The sequence below is a fragment of the Thamnophis sirtalis genome, unplaced genomic scaffold, assembly GCF_051295495.1.
Source record: "Thamnophis sirtalis isolate CommonGarterSnake01/CBP01778 unplaced genomic scaffold, rThaSir2_p1.2 scaffold_3, whole genome shotgun sequence".
In the NCBI taxonomy this organism is placed as follows: Eukaryota; Metazoa; Chordata; class Lepidosauria; order Squamata; family Natricidae; genus Thamnophis; species Thamnophis sirtalis.
In genome coordinates this window covers 124,296,653-124,308,802 of record NW_028261383.1, presented here as the reverse complement: position 1 = coordinate 124,308,802, position 12,150 = coordinate 124,296,653, and the positions used below count along the sequence as shown (strand labels likewise).

Genomic DNA, 12,150 nt, shown 5'->3' with positions numbered 1-12,150 from the left:
GTCCACCGCTTCATTGAGTTGGCACGGGGCGGACAGATACAACTGTGTATCGTCCGCATATTGGTGGTATTTTATCCCGTGCCTTCGGATGATCTCGCTCAGGTTGGGTTGAATTAAGGTGAAATGGTTCATTTTTGTGGGTCAGAAAAATAGTCATGACTTACAGGTAGTCCTCAACTTGCAACAGTATTTAGTGACCATTTGAAGTTACAACAGTATTTTAAAAAAGTGATTTATGACTATTTTTCACATTTATGAACATTGCAGCATCCCCATGGTCAAGCTACTTATATTTGGATGCTTGACAGATGGTTCATATTTATGATGGTTGCAGTGTCCTGGATCATGTGATCATCTTTTGCAACCTTCTGACAAATGAGGAAGCCAGATTCACTTATCAACCTGTTACTAATTTAACAAACTTCAGTGATTCGCTTAACAAATGTGGAAAGAAAAGTTGTAAAATGGGGCAAAACTCACTTAGCAAATTTCCTCACTTAATAACATAAATTTTGGGTTCAGTTGTGGTCATAGGTTGAGGACTACCTGTGCAGTTTTCTTTGGTTTCCATTCTAGGAATGATGAAATCTGACTCCAGTCTATAGCTCTTCAGTTTGGATGTTTTAGGAAATTACTGTTAACTGAAATCTTTCAGAATAAATTGTAGTAAATCACATTTTAGTTTATGAAGCTAAGCCAGCATCATCCAAATTGATGTAAAATCCATCACCAGTCAAGCATTCTCTAAATGTATTAGGATTGTAATACATTTATATGACTTCTCAGCTAGGATAACCTTTAGAACTAACAATTCATTGCCTTAGAAAACAGTCTGTTTAATTGGGGTTTATTTTCCAGTTAAATCATTTTTAGTACAGATTTGGCCAAGTTCAATTACTCATTTTAAGAGAATCTAGGAAAATCTGCAATTGAAATAATGAATCTAAAAGATTTTATGTAATTTCAGCAGTAGAAAAAAAAATCTTTACAGTTTTTGGAGTTTTTCACTATACATTTTTAACTTATTGTTACAGGGAATAGAATTTAATACTTGCCATGTTTTGGAAAGCTGGGAATCTTTGAATGACATGTTTAAAATATTTTATGTCATAAAAAGTACTTGCAATTTACCTTTTACCACAGTCATAGTTGCACTTTCTTGCAATGAAGTCTTGAAAGAGTTAAATCCAAAAACCTTTGTCAGAGTTTGTAGAACTCTATCTTCCAATCTTGAGGAAGAGATGTTACTCATCTTAAAAGCCAATACTAGGAATAATTCAAACTAGAAGTAAGGAGAGGGCCTTCATGCAATTATTTTCTTTTCTTGCAAATCATCACCTGTATAGGCATAACAGATGTATTTCAATAATGCCATCTTCTTTAAAATGAAGTATAATTTATTTTTATACAACCATCACCATGCCAGCTATATTCTCTGATTTAGAAAATACAAGAGGGTTCTTACTATTCATTAGCCTATAGAAAAAGCAAAGCTATAAATATATTGGATTATAGAGACTAAAAAAAGCTAAGGCACAAGAAATTTAACTATTCTCTTGCTTTTTCGGAATGCAGATTACTATCTTATATATACTAGATTTTTCTACTGCCTTGCAGCTCCTGTGCCCCAAACTTTCGTTTCCTTCAAATGGAGCTCAATTCCATGCAATTTTCTAAGCAACAGGGAAGCAGTTGTCTTTTCCGGATGTTATTACTCTTCCCAGTTAAGGCTATAGTTTTGGAGTCGTTCAAGTGGCGTTCGCGCAAAAGCACAAAGCCAAATGTTAGCTTTTTTTTTTAGGTCAGAAAATGCTCCACAAAACGCATCTTTTAAGTTCGCACGATATAGTATTTAACCCTTCAAAGAGCGAGTGGATGGGTGGGTGGGCTTGGAGAACAAATGGCTATTCAACCGACATCTAATTCTGAGACCAATTTGAATTTCCTGACCTTTTTTTATTATCACTTTTCTCACATGAGTTCTAACGCAGATCTGCCAGAGAAAAACCTAGCAGGTTAAAAGAGGGACGATGAAAATTTCAGACCCTTGTCCGAAGGGAAAGGGATTAAAAAAAATCGGCGGCATAAAAATAATCTCCAGGTATCGCCAACCTTTTTCACCTGAGGGAAGCCGAGACCGAAACTCGAGACCGCGGCCCCGCGGGGATGGAAGCGTTTTAGTGCACCCATAAACTAGATACTAAACTTCCCAGTTCTCCGAAACTACATCCTTGCGCCATAAGATCTCAGTGCGGGCGCAGCCGTTGCCAGAATCCCGGTTAATTCGGACGACTTCATTTTCCAGCAGCCTCTGGGACTTCGGCAGCGCTTCGGCGCGAGTTGATGATGTCAGAGGGCGTTGAAGAGCCGAGACTTGGGGGCGAAATGCTCTTTTTGAAAGGCACCCGGTAGTACACGAATTCCTCCTTGGGAGGGAGGGAGATACCTTTGAGGAGAAAATTAGTCTGCGGCTATCGCGGTCCCGAACAGAAGGACGGTAGTTCCGGCGATCGCTTCGCTGACGCTATTTTCTTGCGCCGGAAGAGAGTTCAACTGAGTTCGAAAAGGAAGATGGCGGCGGCGGCGAAAAAAAGCGTTCTATCTTCCTTGGCGGTTTACGCGGAAGATTCCGAGCCCGAGTCTGATAGCGAGGCCGGCGGGGCCGGTAGCGATCGAGGAGGAGGGACGGGTGAGGCCTTGGGGCGGCGGCGGCGGCGATTTTGGTTGGGTTTAATAAGACGCTATGCCTCGTTTCTTCTTTGGAAGCTGGTCGGGATGGCTCCCAGTCAGCTTCGAGTGTTTGCTGGGTGTGCTTATGCATCATAGAGTTGGTTGGCTTTGGCTGCTTCGTGTTCAGGGAGGTATGATAAATGGGCTTTACTCCACGTTGAAGCTTTCTCTCCATCCCCCGTTTCCCAGGAGGGGTTGTAGTCCCTGTATTCTTGGCTGATGGGTATTGTGGCAGTATATATTCCTCTCTAATGATCTTGGGCGGATCATTTGGTTATTGGAGAAAAGGTGTCTTTCTGAAAATATGAAGCACCTTTTTATTTGGCTACGCTGTTAATTAACTTCAACCCACACAGTTACTTACAGCGACTGCTTTCTTCAAGCTTCTTCAGCCTGAGTTCTACCATACTAAAGGTAAAGGTTCCCCTCGCACATATGTGCTAGTTGTTCTCGACTGTAGTGGGCAGTGGTCATCTCAGTTTCAAAGCCTAAGAGCCAGCGCTTTCAGAAGATGTCTCCATGGTCATGTGGCCAGCATGACTAAACGCTGAAGGTGCATGGAATGTTGTTACCTTCCTACCAAAGGTGGTCCTTATTTTTCTGCTTGCATTTTTATGTGCTTTCAAACTGCTAGGTTGACAGAAGCTGGGACAAGTAATGGGAGCTCACTCCGTTATGTGGTGCTAGGGATTCAAACTGATGACCTTTCTGATCGACAAGTTCAGCATCTTAGCCATTGAGCCTCTGTGTCCCCTCTACTGTACTAGTTGTTAGATAAAATATCAGACATTTGACTTGTTATGTTTGGTATATATACAGTGATGCTTAAAAGACCTTAAAAATGTGATCTGTTCTCCCCACCAATCTTAAAACTAGATAAAGAGAACCTTATTAAACAAGTGAGCCAAAGCATCATATCTAATGACTTACTGGGAAAAATGATCCAGAACTGCATACCTGTGTGTGGCAAATGTATGCGAACCTTTGCTTCCAGTAACTGATAATGCCACCACCATGTCTCACAAATGGGATAAAGTTTTTATGCTGAAATACAGTGTTTGCCTTTCACCAAACATGTTTTTCATTCAAGTCAGAAATTTCTATTTTGGTCTTATCTGTGCACAGAACATTCTTCCAGTTGCCTTCTGGTTTATCTGCATGGTCTTTCGCAAATGGTAGATGGACAACAATTTTCTTCGTTTGGAGAGTAATGGCTTTCTCCTTGCAACCCTGCCAGGTACACCATTGTTGTTCAGTGTTTTTCTGATGATAGTTTCACAAACACTGACATTCACCAGTGGGAAAAAAGCCTTTAGTTCCTTAAATGTTACTCTGGGCCTCTTTGACACTTCCTGAAGTATTACACACCTTGCTTTTTGTATGATTGTGGTTGGTCAACCATTCTTGGCAAGGGTAATGATGGTGTCTATTTGTACACAGTCTGCCTAAAATTGGACTGATAAAATTCAAACTCTTTGGAAATAATTTTGTAACATTTTCTAGCCTGGTAAAGGATCAACAATGTTTTTGGAGATGCTTAAAAATTTCCTTTGTTTGACCCATAACACACTTCCCTTTACCTGTGTTGCAAAGTTCAGATTTTGAAAGTGAATACTCAGAATTCCATTATTTAAATAAGGCAAACCTTTCGCACTCACACCTGATTATCATCAACTATTGATTGAAACCCCTGAATTTCCCCTTCAAATGAATTGATAATCCTAGAGCACTTGTGTCAAACTCACGACATCACGTTGCCGTCACATGATGTTTCACAACATTTTCCCATTTGCGGAGCTAGGATGGGTGTGGCCTGCATGTGAACGCATCCAGCCCGCAGTTTGACACCCCCCCGCCCTAGAGGGTCATTTACTTTAGCCACTCTACAAGTTTGTGGCTTTCTCAGTAAATACATCTATTATTATTGTACAATTGTATCACAGCGGCCAGTTGTTTCGCTGGATTTGGCATTGGTTACTAGTCGGGCCCCTCCCAGGGGCCTAGGACGTCGTAACGTATTTTTGTAATATACGTGCAGATCCAAGCAGTGCAGCTTTTTGCATTTGACTGATGGTGATTTTGTCAATTACCATTATTATTATTATTATTATTATTATTATTATTATTATTATTATTATTATTATTATTATTATTTAATGGATTTATAGGCCGCCAAATCCCGGAGGACTCCGGGCGGCTTACAGAACAAAAGAAAGTAATTAGTAAAAAAAAAAAAAAAGGAAAGAATTTAAAAACATCACCATGCACCCAATCTGATCGGGGCTGGACCTCAGTAATGAGGTCAACAGCCCCAGGCCTGCCGGAATAGCCAGGTTTTAACGGCTTTTTGGAAGGCCATGAGAGTGGGTAAGGTCCAGATCTCTGGGGATAGTTCATTCCATAGGGTCGGAGCGGCCACAGAGAAGGCCCTCTTCCGGGGAGCCACCAGCCAACACTGCCTGCCTGACGGCACCTGAAGGAGGCCCACCCTGTGCGATCTCACTGGACATTGGGAGGTATGCGGCACAAGGCGGTCTCGCAGGTATCCTGGTCCTAAGCCATGTAGGGCTTTAAAGGTAATGACCAGCACCTTGAATTGCGATCGGAGACCAATAGTGCAGCTCGCGGAGGATAGGTGTAACGTGGGTGTATCTTGGTACACCCAATATCACTCGCGCAGCTGCGTTCTGGACTAATTGTAGTCTCTGAACGCTTTTCAAGGGCAGCCCCATGTAGAGCGCATTACAGTAGTCTAGTCTTGAAGTGACGAGGGCGTGAGTGTCAGTTTGAAGTGCCTCCCGATCCAAATAGGGCCGCAATTGATGCACCAGGTGAACCTGGGCAAAGGCCCCCCTGGTCACAGCCGACAGATGGTGTTCCAATGTCAGCTGTGGATCCAGGAGGACCCCCAACTTGCGGGCCCTCTCTGAGGGGTGTAAGTTCTCACCCCTCAGGATTAAGGATGGACTATCTGGACTGTCCTTTGGGGGCAACATCCACAGCCACTCGGTCTTGTAATATTTTGACTCATTTGTTTATTTGGCTTCTCTTTAACTAGTTTTAGTATCTGTATGGAGAACAGATTATGTTTTAGGTTATATTTCTGCAGAAACATTGTAAATTTAAACAAGTTCACACACCTTTAAGTGTCATGGTATATGCAAAATATAGTAAGATTAATACCTGGTATTTTATTGGGCAGTTAGCAGGAAAGAACTTACACTAGAGGGGCTGAAGAAAAGTTACTTAAGTAAAAGATCATAGTTCTTGTTTAGCAGGGTAGATTTATTTCAGCAGGTGTATTTTTGTGATTTTGTACAAAACTATCAATCTTCTGCATTTATTTTCACTGTATTGCAAAGTGGCTATTAACAATTTTCTTCCTTCTTTGGATGATCTAGAAGAAAAAGCTGGTTTGGTGTCAGAAAGCTATGGAGAAGATGACCTCAGCAAAATGGAAGGAGAAGAGGATGGTTATGATGAAGATGATGATGAAAACAGCAGACAGTCAGTAGGTATTTTGTTATACAGCAATCAGACTTGGATTGTAGGTTTCACTAGAGCATAATAAGAATATTAACTTTTTCTATCTTCTTTGTTGCTTTTGTTTACATATATTTGAAGTTATCACAGAATTGCTAGCGAAATGCTTATATAAAATGGAAAAGCTCATTATTTATCCCTAACTTCCTTGAGTAAAAATATCTTTTTGCTTGCAAGATCAAATCTTAATGTAAAAATAAAATGATCTATTTTATAGTTGATGTATACATGAAATTTCTAGATTCTAGAAGTAAATTTCTAAATTCTAGAATCTAAAAGTAAAAAATAAATAAATTGATAAAAACAGCTATACCATGATTATATGATCCATACACTATTATTCCTTCCACCCCATTCATTGCTTGAACCGATTATTCTTGCAAAGCTTTTTAAATGTATCTTCTCTACATTTTTTGCTTTAGGCCATATTCCTTTCTTTGGCCAGGATGTTAGATGAGCCCATTCTATGAAATTTGATTAGTCTGAGATGTATTATTTTTTATACTTTTTTGCATATTTTTTGTTTTCTTGCTTTTAATCTAATGCTGAGTGCCCAGAGTTGCAATTGTGAGTTGGGCAGCTTTCTAAATTGATAATTTAAAATAATCTTCAGATGGTATTTTAAAATTGCCAGTTTCAAATGATAATTTATACCAAGATACTGTGGCATTTTCCAAAGATATTTTCTTCTTTTATTGCTTCAGCTGAGGTTGTATATGAGAATTCCTATACATTTTACTAGTGTGAAGGAAATAAAATTTTCCTATAACTTTTCCATTCTTATGTGCATCTCTATTCAGTTTTGTATTATCTCCAAATACTTATTATTTAGATGTGCATAAGTATTTTTTTATAAATAAGTGGCATGAAAATACTTCTGATTCCTGCTTAAAATGAAATTTAATATGACATGTAAGGATGACCTCTTGAGAAGATACTCTAATCTGAGTAGTAGGATAAGTATATTGCTCATATACTTTGTCCAACTACTTAGTTTTTATTTCAAGAACCATCCTTCCATGTTAATAAATCCCAAGAATATTTAAAGCAGGTGAAATCCTTTTTTTATAAAAATAACTTGCTTTATAGCTGATAACATCCAGCATTTGGGCTAATGCTATTGCATGAACACCTCAGAATAAATTCATAAATGTAGCACAGTTCATCTGAGTGAGATTCTCTATCTCTATACTGATTGGCAGAACCTATAAATGCTATCAAAAGCATCTGCAAAATGGCAGTTTATTTAACCATCATAATACAAATATTTGAATATGACAATGCAAATCCCACTTGTTATGTGCATGCATCAGTACACTTGCTCAATAGCAGGAATTCCACACCTTGTCTACCATGTTGCTTATTTTGATATCCTTTGCAGATGGTTGTTACTGTATACCATTGTCTACATTAAGTTTCTTTTCCTATCCATGTCAAGACACATCCAGGGCACCTGTTTCAGGATTCCTGCCGCTTCTTTTAGATCAGTTAGTAGCAATAAGAGGGAGAATTGTGTGTTAATAATATAATATTGATACTTCATCCCAAACCTCTACCACATATGCTCCCAATATTGATGTTTAATGCAGCTATGTTAAAATTAAAATACAGAGTTACAACGTGATGCTTTTTATCTTTGTAAATTCTTCTAAGCTTAATCTTAAATAATGGTATCCATAATTCCATTCTTCATATAGAAGAAAGCATATTTGCAATTTTTTAAAATTTCTTCATAATGTGGCAAAAGAATTAGGTGGTCCTATTTATTGTGGGCATTCCTATAACTGATTATTCAGTATTTAATCTCGTGTTGAGTTGGAAATAAGTACCTAAAGTAGAATATGGGTAGCAAATCTGGATAACAACTTCAGCTTCAGAAAGACATTAGTGGATTGGAGGTTGTAACCTACAGTATTGTTGAACCCTAAAGTAGACGTGTTACAGAATTTCAGGGCCATTGTTTAGCAATGAAAAGCCTGGGGCATGCTATTGATTGATATTACAGTTCTATGGTAATAGTTCTATGCTAATCTTTGGAAAAGTGCTCTTTCTCATTTTCCATTAATTCCATTGTTTAAGAAAACTTTCAAGCTCAGAGGGTACCAAGGACCCCACATTCCAGTGTATCCAATATTTGCAATTTTCTTACAAATGGACATCTTGAAACTCTGTTTTGGAGGCTCTAGAATCAGAAAATACTGTAAGTGGGTACATGGCTAGTTGTCCTCAAGTTTGCCTAGCTTTATTTATTAGAATAAAGGTGGTGAAAAAATAATTATCTACTGATAAAATGTATCCTATCTGTTGACTTGCAGTGCCTTTAAAAAAAAAGAAATCCAGTATTGTGTGAGTTCCTAGAATCTACCCCACTATCTTAGAAGTAAACTTAATTTGTTTATACCTTTTCTTCCCCTTGAATGGCTGTTTTTACAGAGTTTGGGAAAGTTGAGAGGGCGGCCCAGCTGAATTAAAAAGCAAAATTAGGCTATTTAGTGCAAGTCCCTTGCCAAATACGCAAGAACTTGCTGACAATTTAAAGCTTAATTCTGTACATTCTTTGTCTTATAGGAAGATGACGATTCAGAGACTGAAAAACCTGAGGCTGATGATCTGAAGGTATTTGGAAGAGTGTTATGATGGAATGGGAATACACTGCAAAGCGTATAATAGTGTGATTTAGTTAGTCATATGTATCTTCTATTCTTGACAAGCTAACTCTTGTTTGGGGAGTGGGAGATGTTTCCTGAGATGTATAAAAAGTCAGGAGGACTCATAGAGCACCAGGGGTGGGATTCAAAAATTTTAGCAACCGATTCTCTGCCTGGTTGCTCAGTGAGTGTGGCCACAGTAGGCGTGGCCTACTCTGCCTCCTGCACCACAGTGGTGGGGAAGGCGTTTTCGCCATCCTCAGGCTCCAGAGGCTTTTTTCTTCTGGGCTCCAGAGACTGCAAACAGGTCCGCTTCCAGACTTTCACGAAGCCTATTTTTCACCCTCCCCAGGCTCTGGAGGCTTTCCTTGAGCCTCTGGGAGGACAAGAATGGCCTCCCTCGGGCTCCGGAGGCCAGAAACGGGCCTGTTTCTAAACTTCTGGGAAGTCTGTTTTTTGCCCACCCAGAGCCTCCGTGCTGGTCCTGCACTTACTTGGCATCCAAAATGGGCCATGTGGAGACTCCTGGGGGGGGGGCAGAGTGGCAGGGGCCTGTCAGTAACTACCGGTTCGGCAAACCAGATGTAAAATTAGCATCTGGTTCCCCCAAACTGGCTGAATTCCACCTCTGGATAGCACCTTTTCAGATTTTTATTAAAAGATACAAGATTTTGTGAACTTTAGCACAGTTCATCAGTCGCAGTTAGTCCCAAAAAGTGCTACTAGACTCCTAATTTTGATCCTACCATAGACTCAATACAGTTCTCCTTCTACAAAGTATATATGAGCATTTAAGTTTTATGAGTAACTAAGTTGATCTTCTGTATCAGAGATTGACTAATGATTAGGAAATGCAGTATTATGCTTTGTATGGGCTCTTAACACAAATGGTGAGAAATAATGCAGATGTCCGAAAAGGTGTTTTACGTTTCAGGGAATTGTATTAAGAACCAGTGTCCCAATTTTATAATACAATAGCAGAGTTGAAAGGGATCTTGGAAGTCTTCTAGTCTAACCCCCTGCCTAGGCAGGAAACCCCATAATGTTTTAGACAAATGGCTATCCAACATCTTCTTAAAGACTTCCAGTGTTGGGGCATTCACAACTTCTGGAGGCAAGCTGTTGCACTGATGAATTGTTCTAACTGTCAGGAAATTTCTCCTCAGTTCTAAGTTGCTTCTCTCCTTGATCAGTTTCTACCCATTGCTTCTTGTTCTTCCCTCAGGTGCCTTGGAGAATAGTTTGACTCCCTCTTCTTTGTGGCAACCCCTGAGATATTGGAACACTGCTATCATGTCTCCCCTAGTCCTTTTCATTGAACTAGACATACCCAGTTCCTGCAACCGTTCTTCATATGTTTTAGTCTCCAGTCTCCAATCATCCTTGTTGCTCTTCTCTGCACTTTCTAGAGTCTACTAGAGTCTAGAGTCCTCCTACAATATATATTCAGTTAACATTAGCATTGTTTTCCCCCAGAAAGTATACTTCTATTCATTGTTAACCTTGCATTTCATACCTTCAAACAGAGATCTTATTCCTTCATTGTTCAACAAGGCATCGCTGCCTACATATACCAGTTTTCATTTGTTCCCCTATTAGAATTGCCTTATCAGCAGCGAAATATCATTATAGTAAGTTCTTAACCTTATACATTATATCACCAGACCTTATATTAATACTTCCTTATATCATTGTTGAATATTTCACAGCATAATTATATCATCATTTACTTTTTCCAACTAAGGCATAAGTGTATCATTTTTCATTTCCAAAGTTTTTTTTTTTTTTCCCTTAGCCATTGATAAAACAAGTCCCATATCTTATAAAATTGTTCATCCTCTTGCTCTCTAATTTCAAACGTCAATTTACTCATTTCGGCACAGTCCATTATTTTTCGAATAACTTCTTCCTCTTTTGGTATTGTTTCATTTTTCCAGCTTTTTGCAAATACAATTCTGGCTGCTGTTAACACATTTACAATCAAATATTTTAAGTCTTTGTTGTAGGTTTCTGGTAAGATTCCCAATAAAAAGACCTCTGGTTTAAAGTCTATTTGTTTGTGTATCATTTTCTCCAACCACATGTGGATTTTAGTCCAGTATCTTTTGGCTTCAGTGCAAGTCCACCACATGTGGTAGTATGAGCCAGGTATCTGGTGACATTTCCAACACTTTTCTGATTTATTCTTGAACATTCTTGCGATTCTGGTCGGGGGTAGATGCCACCTGTAAAACATCTTATACAAGTTTTCTCTATATGCAGTGGACATTGTCATTTTGTAATTTTGAGACCACAATTTCTGCCAATTCTCTAAATCAATCCCATACTTAAAAAATTTTCCCCAAGCAATCATAGTTTCTTTAACTTGTTCTTCATGCAATTTAAACTCCAATAAATATCCATATAGTTTTTTAATTACTTTTTCATCAGTACCTGTTAGAATTTTGTCTAGCTCAGTCATTTTGTTATAGAGACCTTTAGTTTTTCTATCTTCATTATATCTAGATTGTATCTGTACATATGAATACCAGTTCATTTCCATCCCTTCTTGCTTCAACTCTTGACTAGATTTGAGCTCACCCTCTGTGTTCAATAATTCTGTATATCTAACTGTTTGTTCCTTTTTATGTATTATCGGATACGAAAATGCTTCAATTGTTGATGTCCAGACAGGAATTTTTAAATAATGTAATTTTTTAATCTTTTCCCAATTTAACAACAACGCCTCCCTTATATAATGTCTTCTAAAATAACCATGTGGTTTAGTTCCCTTATACCATAAGAAAGCATGCCATCCCAACAGCAAATCGTGGCCTTCTACGTTCAGTAATCTAGAGTTTTTTAATGATATCCACTCCTTAATCCACATCAGGTTTGCTGCCTGATAGTATAGCTCCCATTCGGGTAACCCAAAACCTCCTCTTGATCTAACATCTTGTAGTAATTTAAGTTTTATTCTAGCTTTTTTCCCTTGCCAAATAAATTTCAAAACTATTTTATTTAAATCTAGAAAAAAATCCTTACCCAGTCTGATTGGGATTGTCTGAAACAGATATAGAATTCTAGGTAAAATGTTCATTTTAATTGTAGAAATTCTTCCCATCATTGATAAATGCAAGTTTTCCCATTTCTCCAAATCGATTGCTATTTGTCATTTTAATCTGGTATAATTATCCTCTTTAAGAGTGCTACATCTAGGTGATAAATGTATCCCCAAATATTTAATCTT

General features: G+C 38.5%; 2 protein-coding genes across 5 annotated transcripts in view; one reads left to right on the top strand and one right to left on the bottom strand.

The window, feature by feature from the left end:
- RECQL5 (RecQ like helicase 5) overlaps window positions 1–2,408 on the bottom strand; it is a 76,396-nt gene extending 73,988 nt beyond the window's left edge. Inside the window, exons 1-2 of one of the 3 annotated variants that reach the window (XM_087709932.1) lie at window positions 2,113–2,408; window positions 1,132–1,338 (exon numbers count right to left, since the gene is read on the bottom strand). In XM_087709932.1, the coding sequence (XP_087566058.1) occupies window positions 1,132–1,252 (121 nt within the window). In that variant the 5' untranslated portion in view covers window positions 1,253–1,338; window positions 2,113–2,408. Of the gene's footprint in view, window positions 1–1,131; window positions 1,339–1,950; window positions 2,074–2,112 lie in introns of those variants that run through there. The other 2 variants (XM_087709930.1, XM_087709933.1) reach the window with 2 other exon arrangements.
- Window positions 2,409–2,438: 30 nt separating this feature from the next.
- The window catches only part of SAP30BP (SAP30 binding protein), a 60,903-nt gene continuing 51,191 nt past the window's right edge, over window positions 2,439–12,150 (top strand). Inside the window, exons 1-4 of one of the 2 annotated variants that reach the window (XM_014051595.2) lie at window positions 2,561–2,689; window positions 3,856–3,967; window positions 6,132–6,241; window positions 8,842–8,889. In XM_014051595.2, coding sequence (XP_013907070.1) covers window positions 3,910–3,967; window positions 6,132–6,241; window positions 8,842–8,889 — 216 coding nt within the window. In that variant the 5' untranslated portion in view covers window positions 2,561–2,689; window positions 3,856–3,909. Of the gene's footprint in view, window positions 2,690–3,855; window positions 3,968–6,131; window positions 6,242–8,841; window positions 8,890–12,150 lie in introns of both variants that reach the window. The other variant, XM_014051592.2, reaches the window with a different exon arrangement.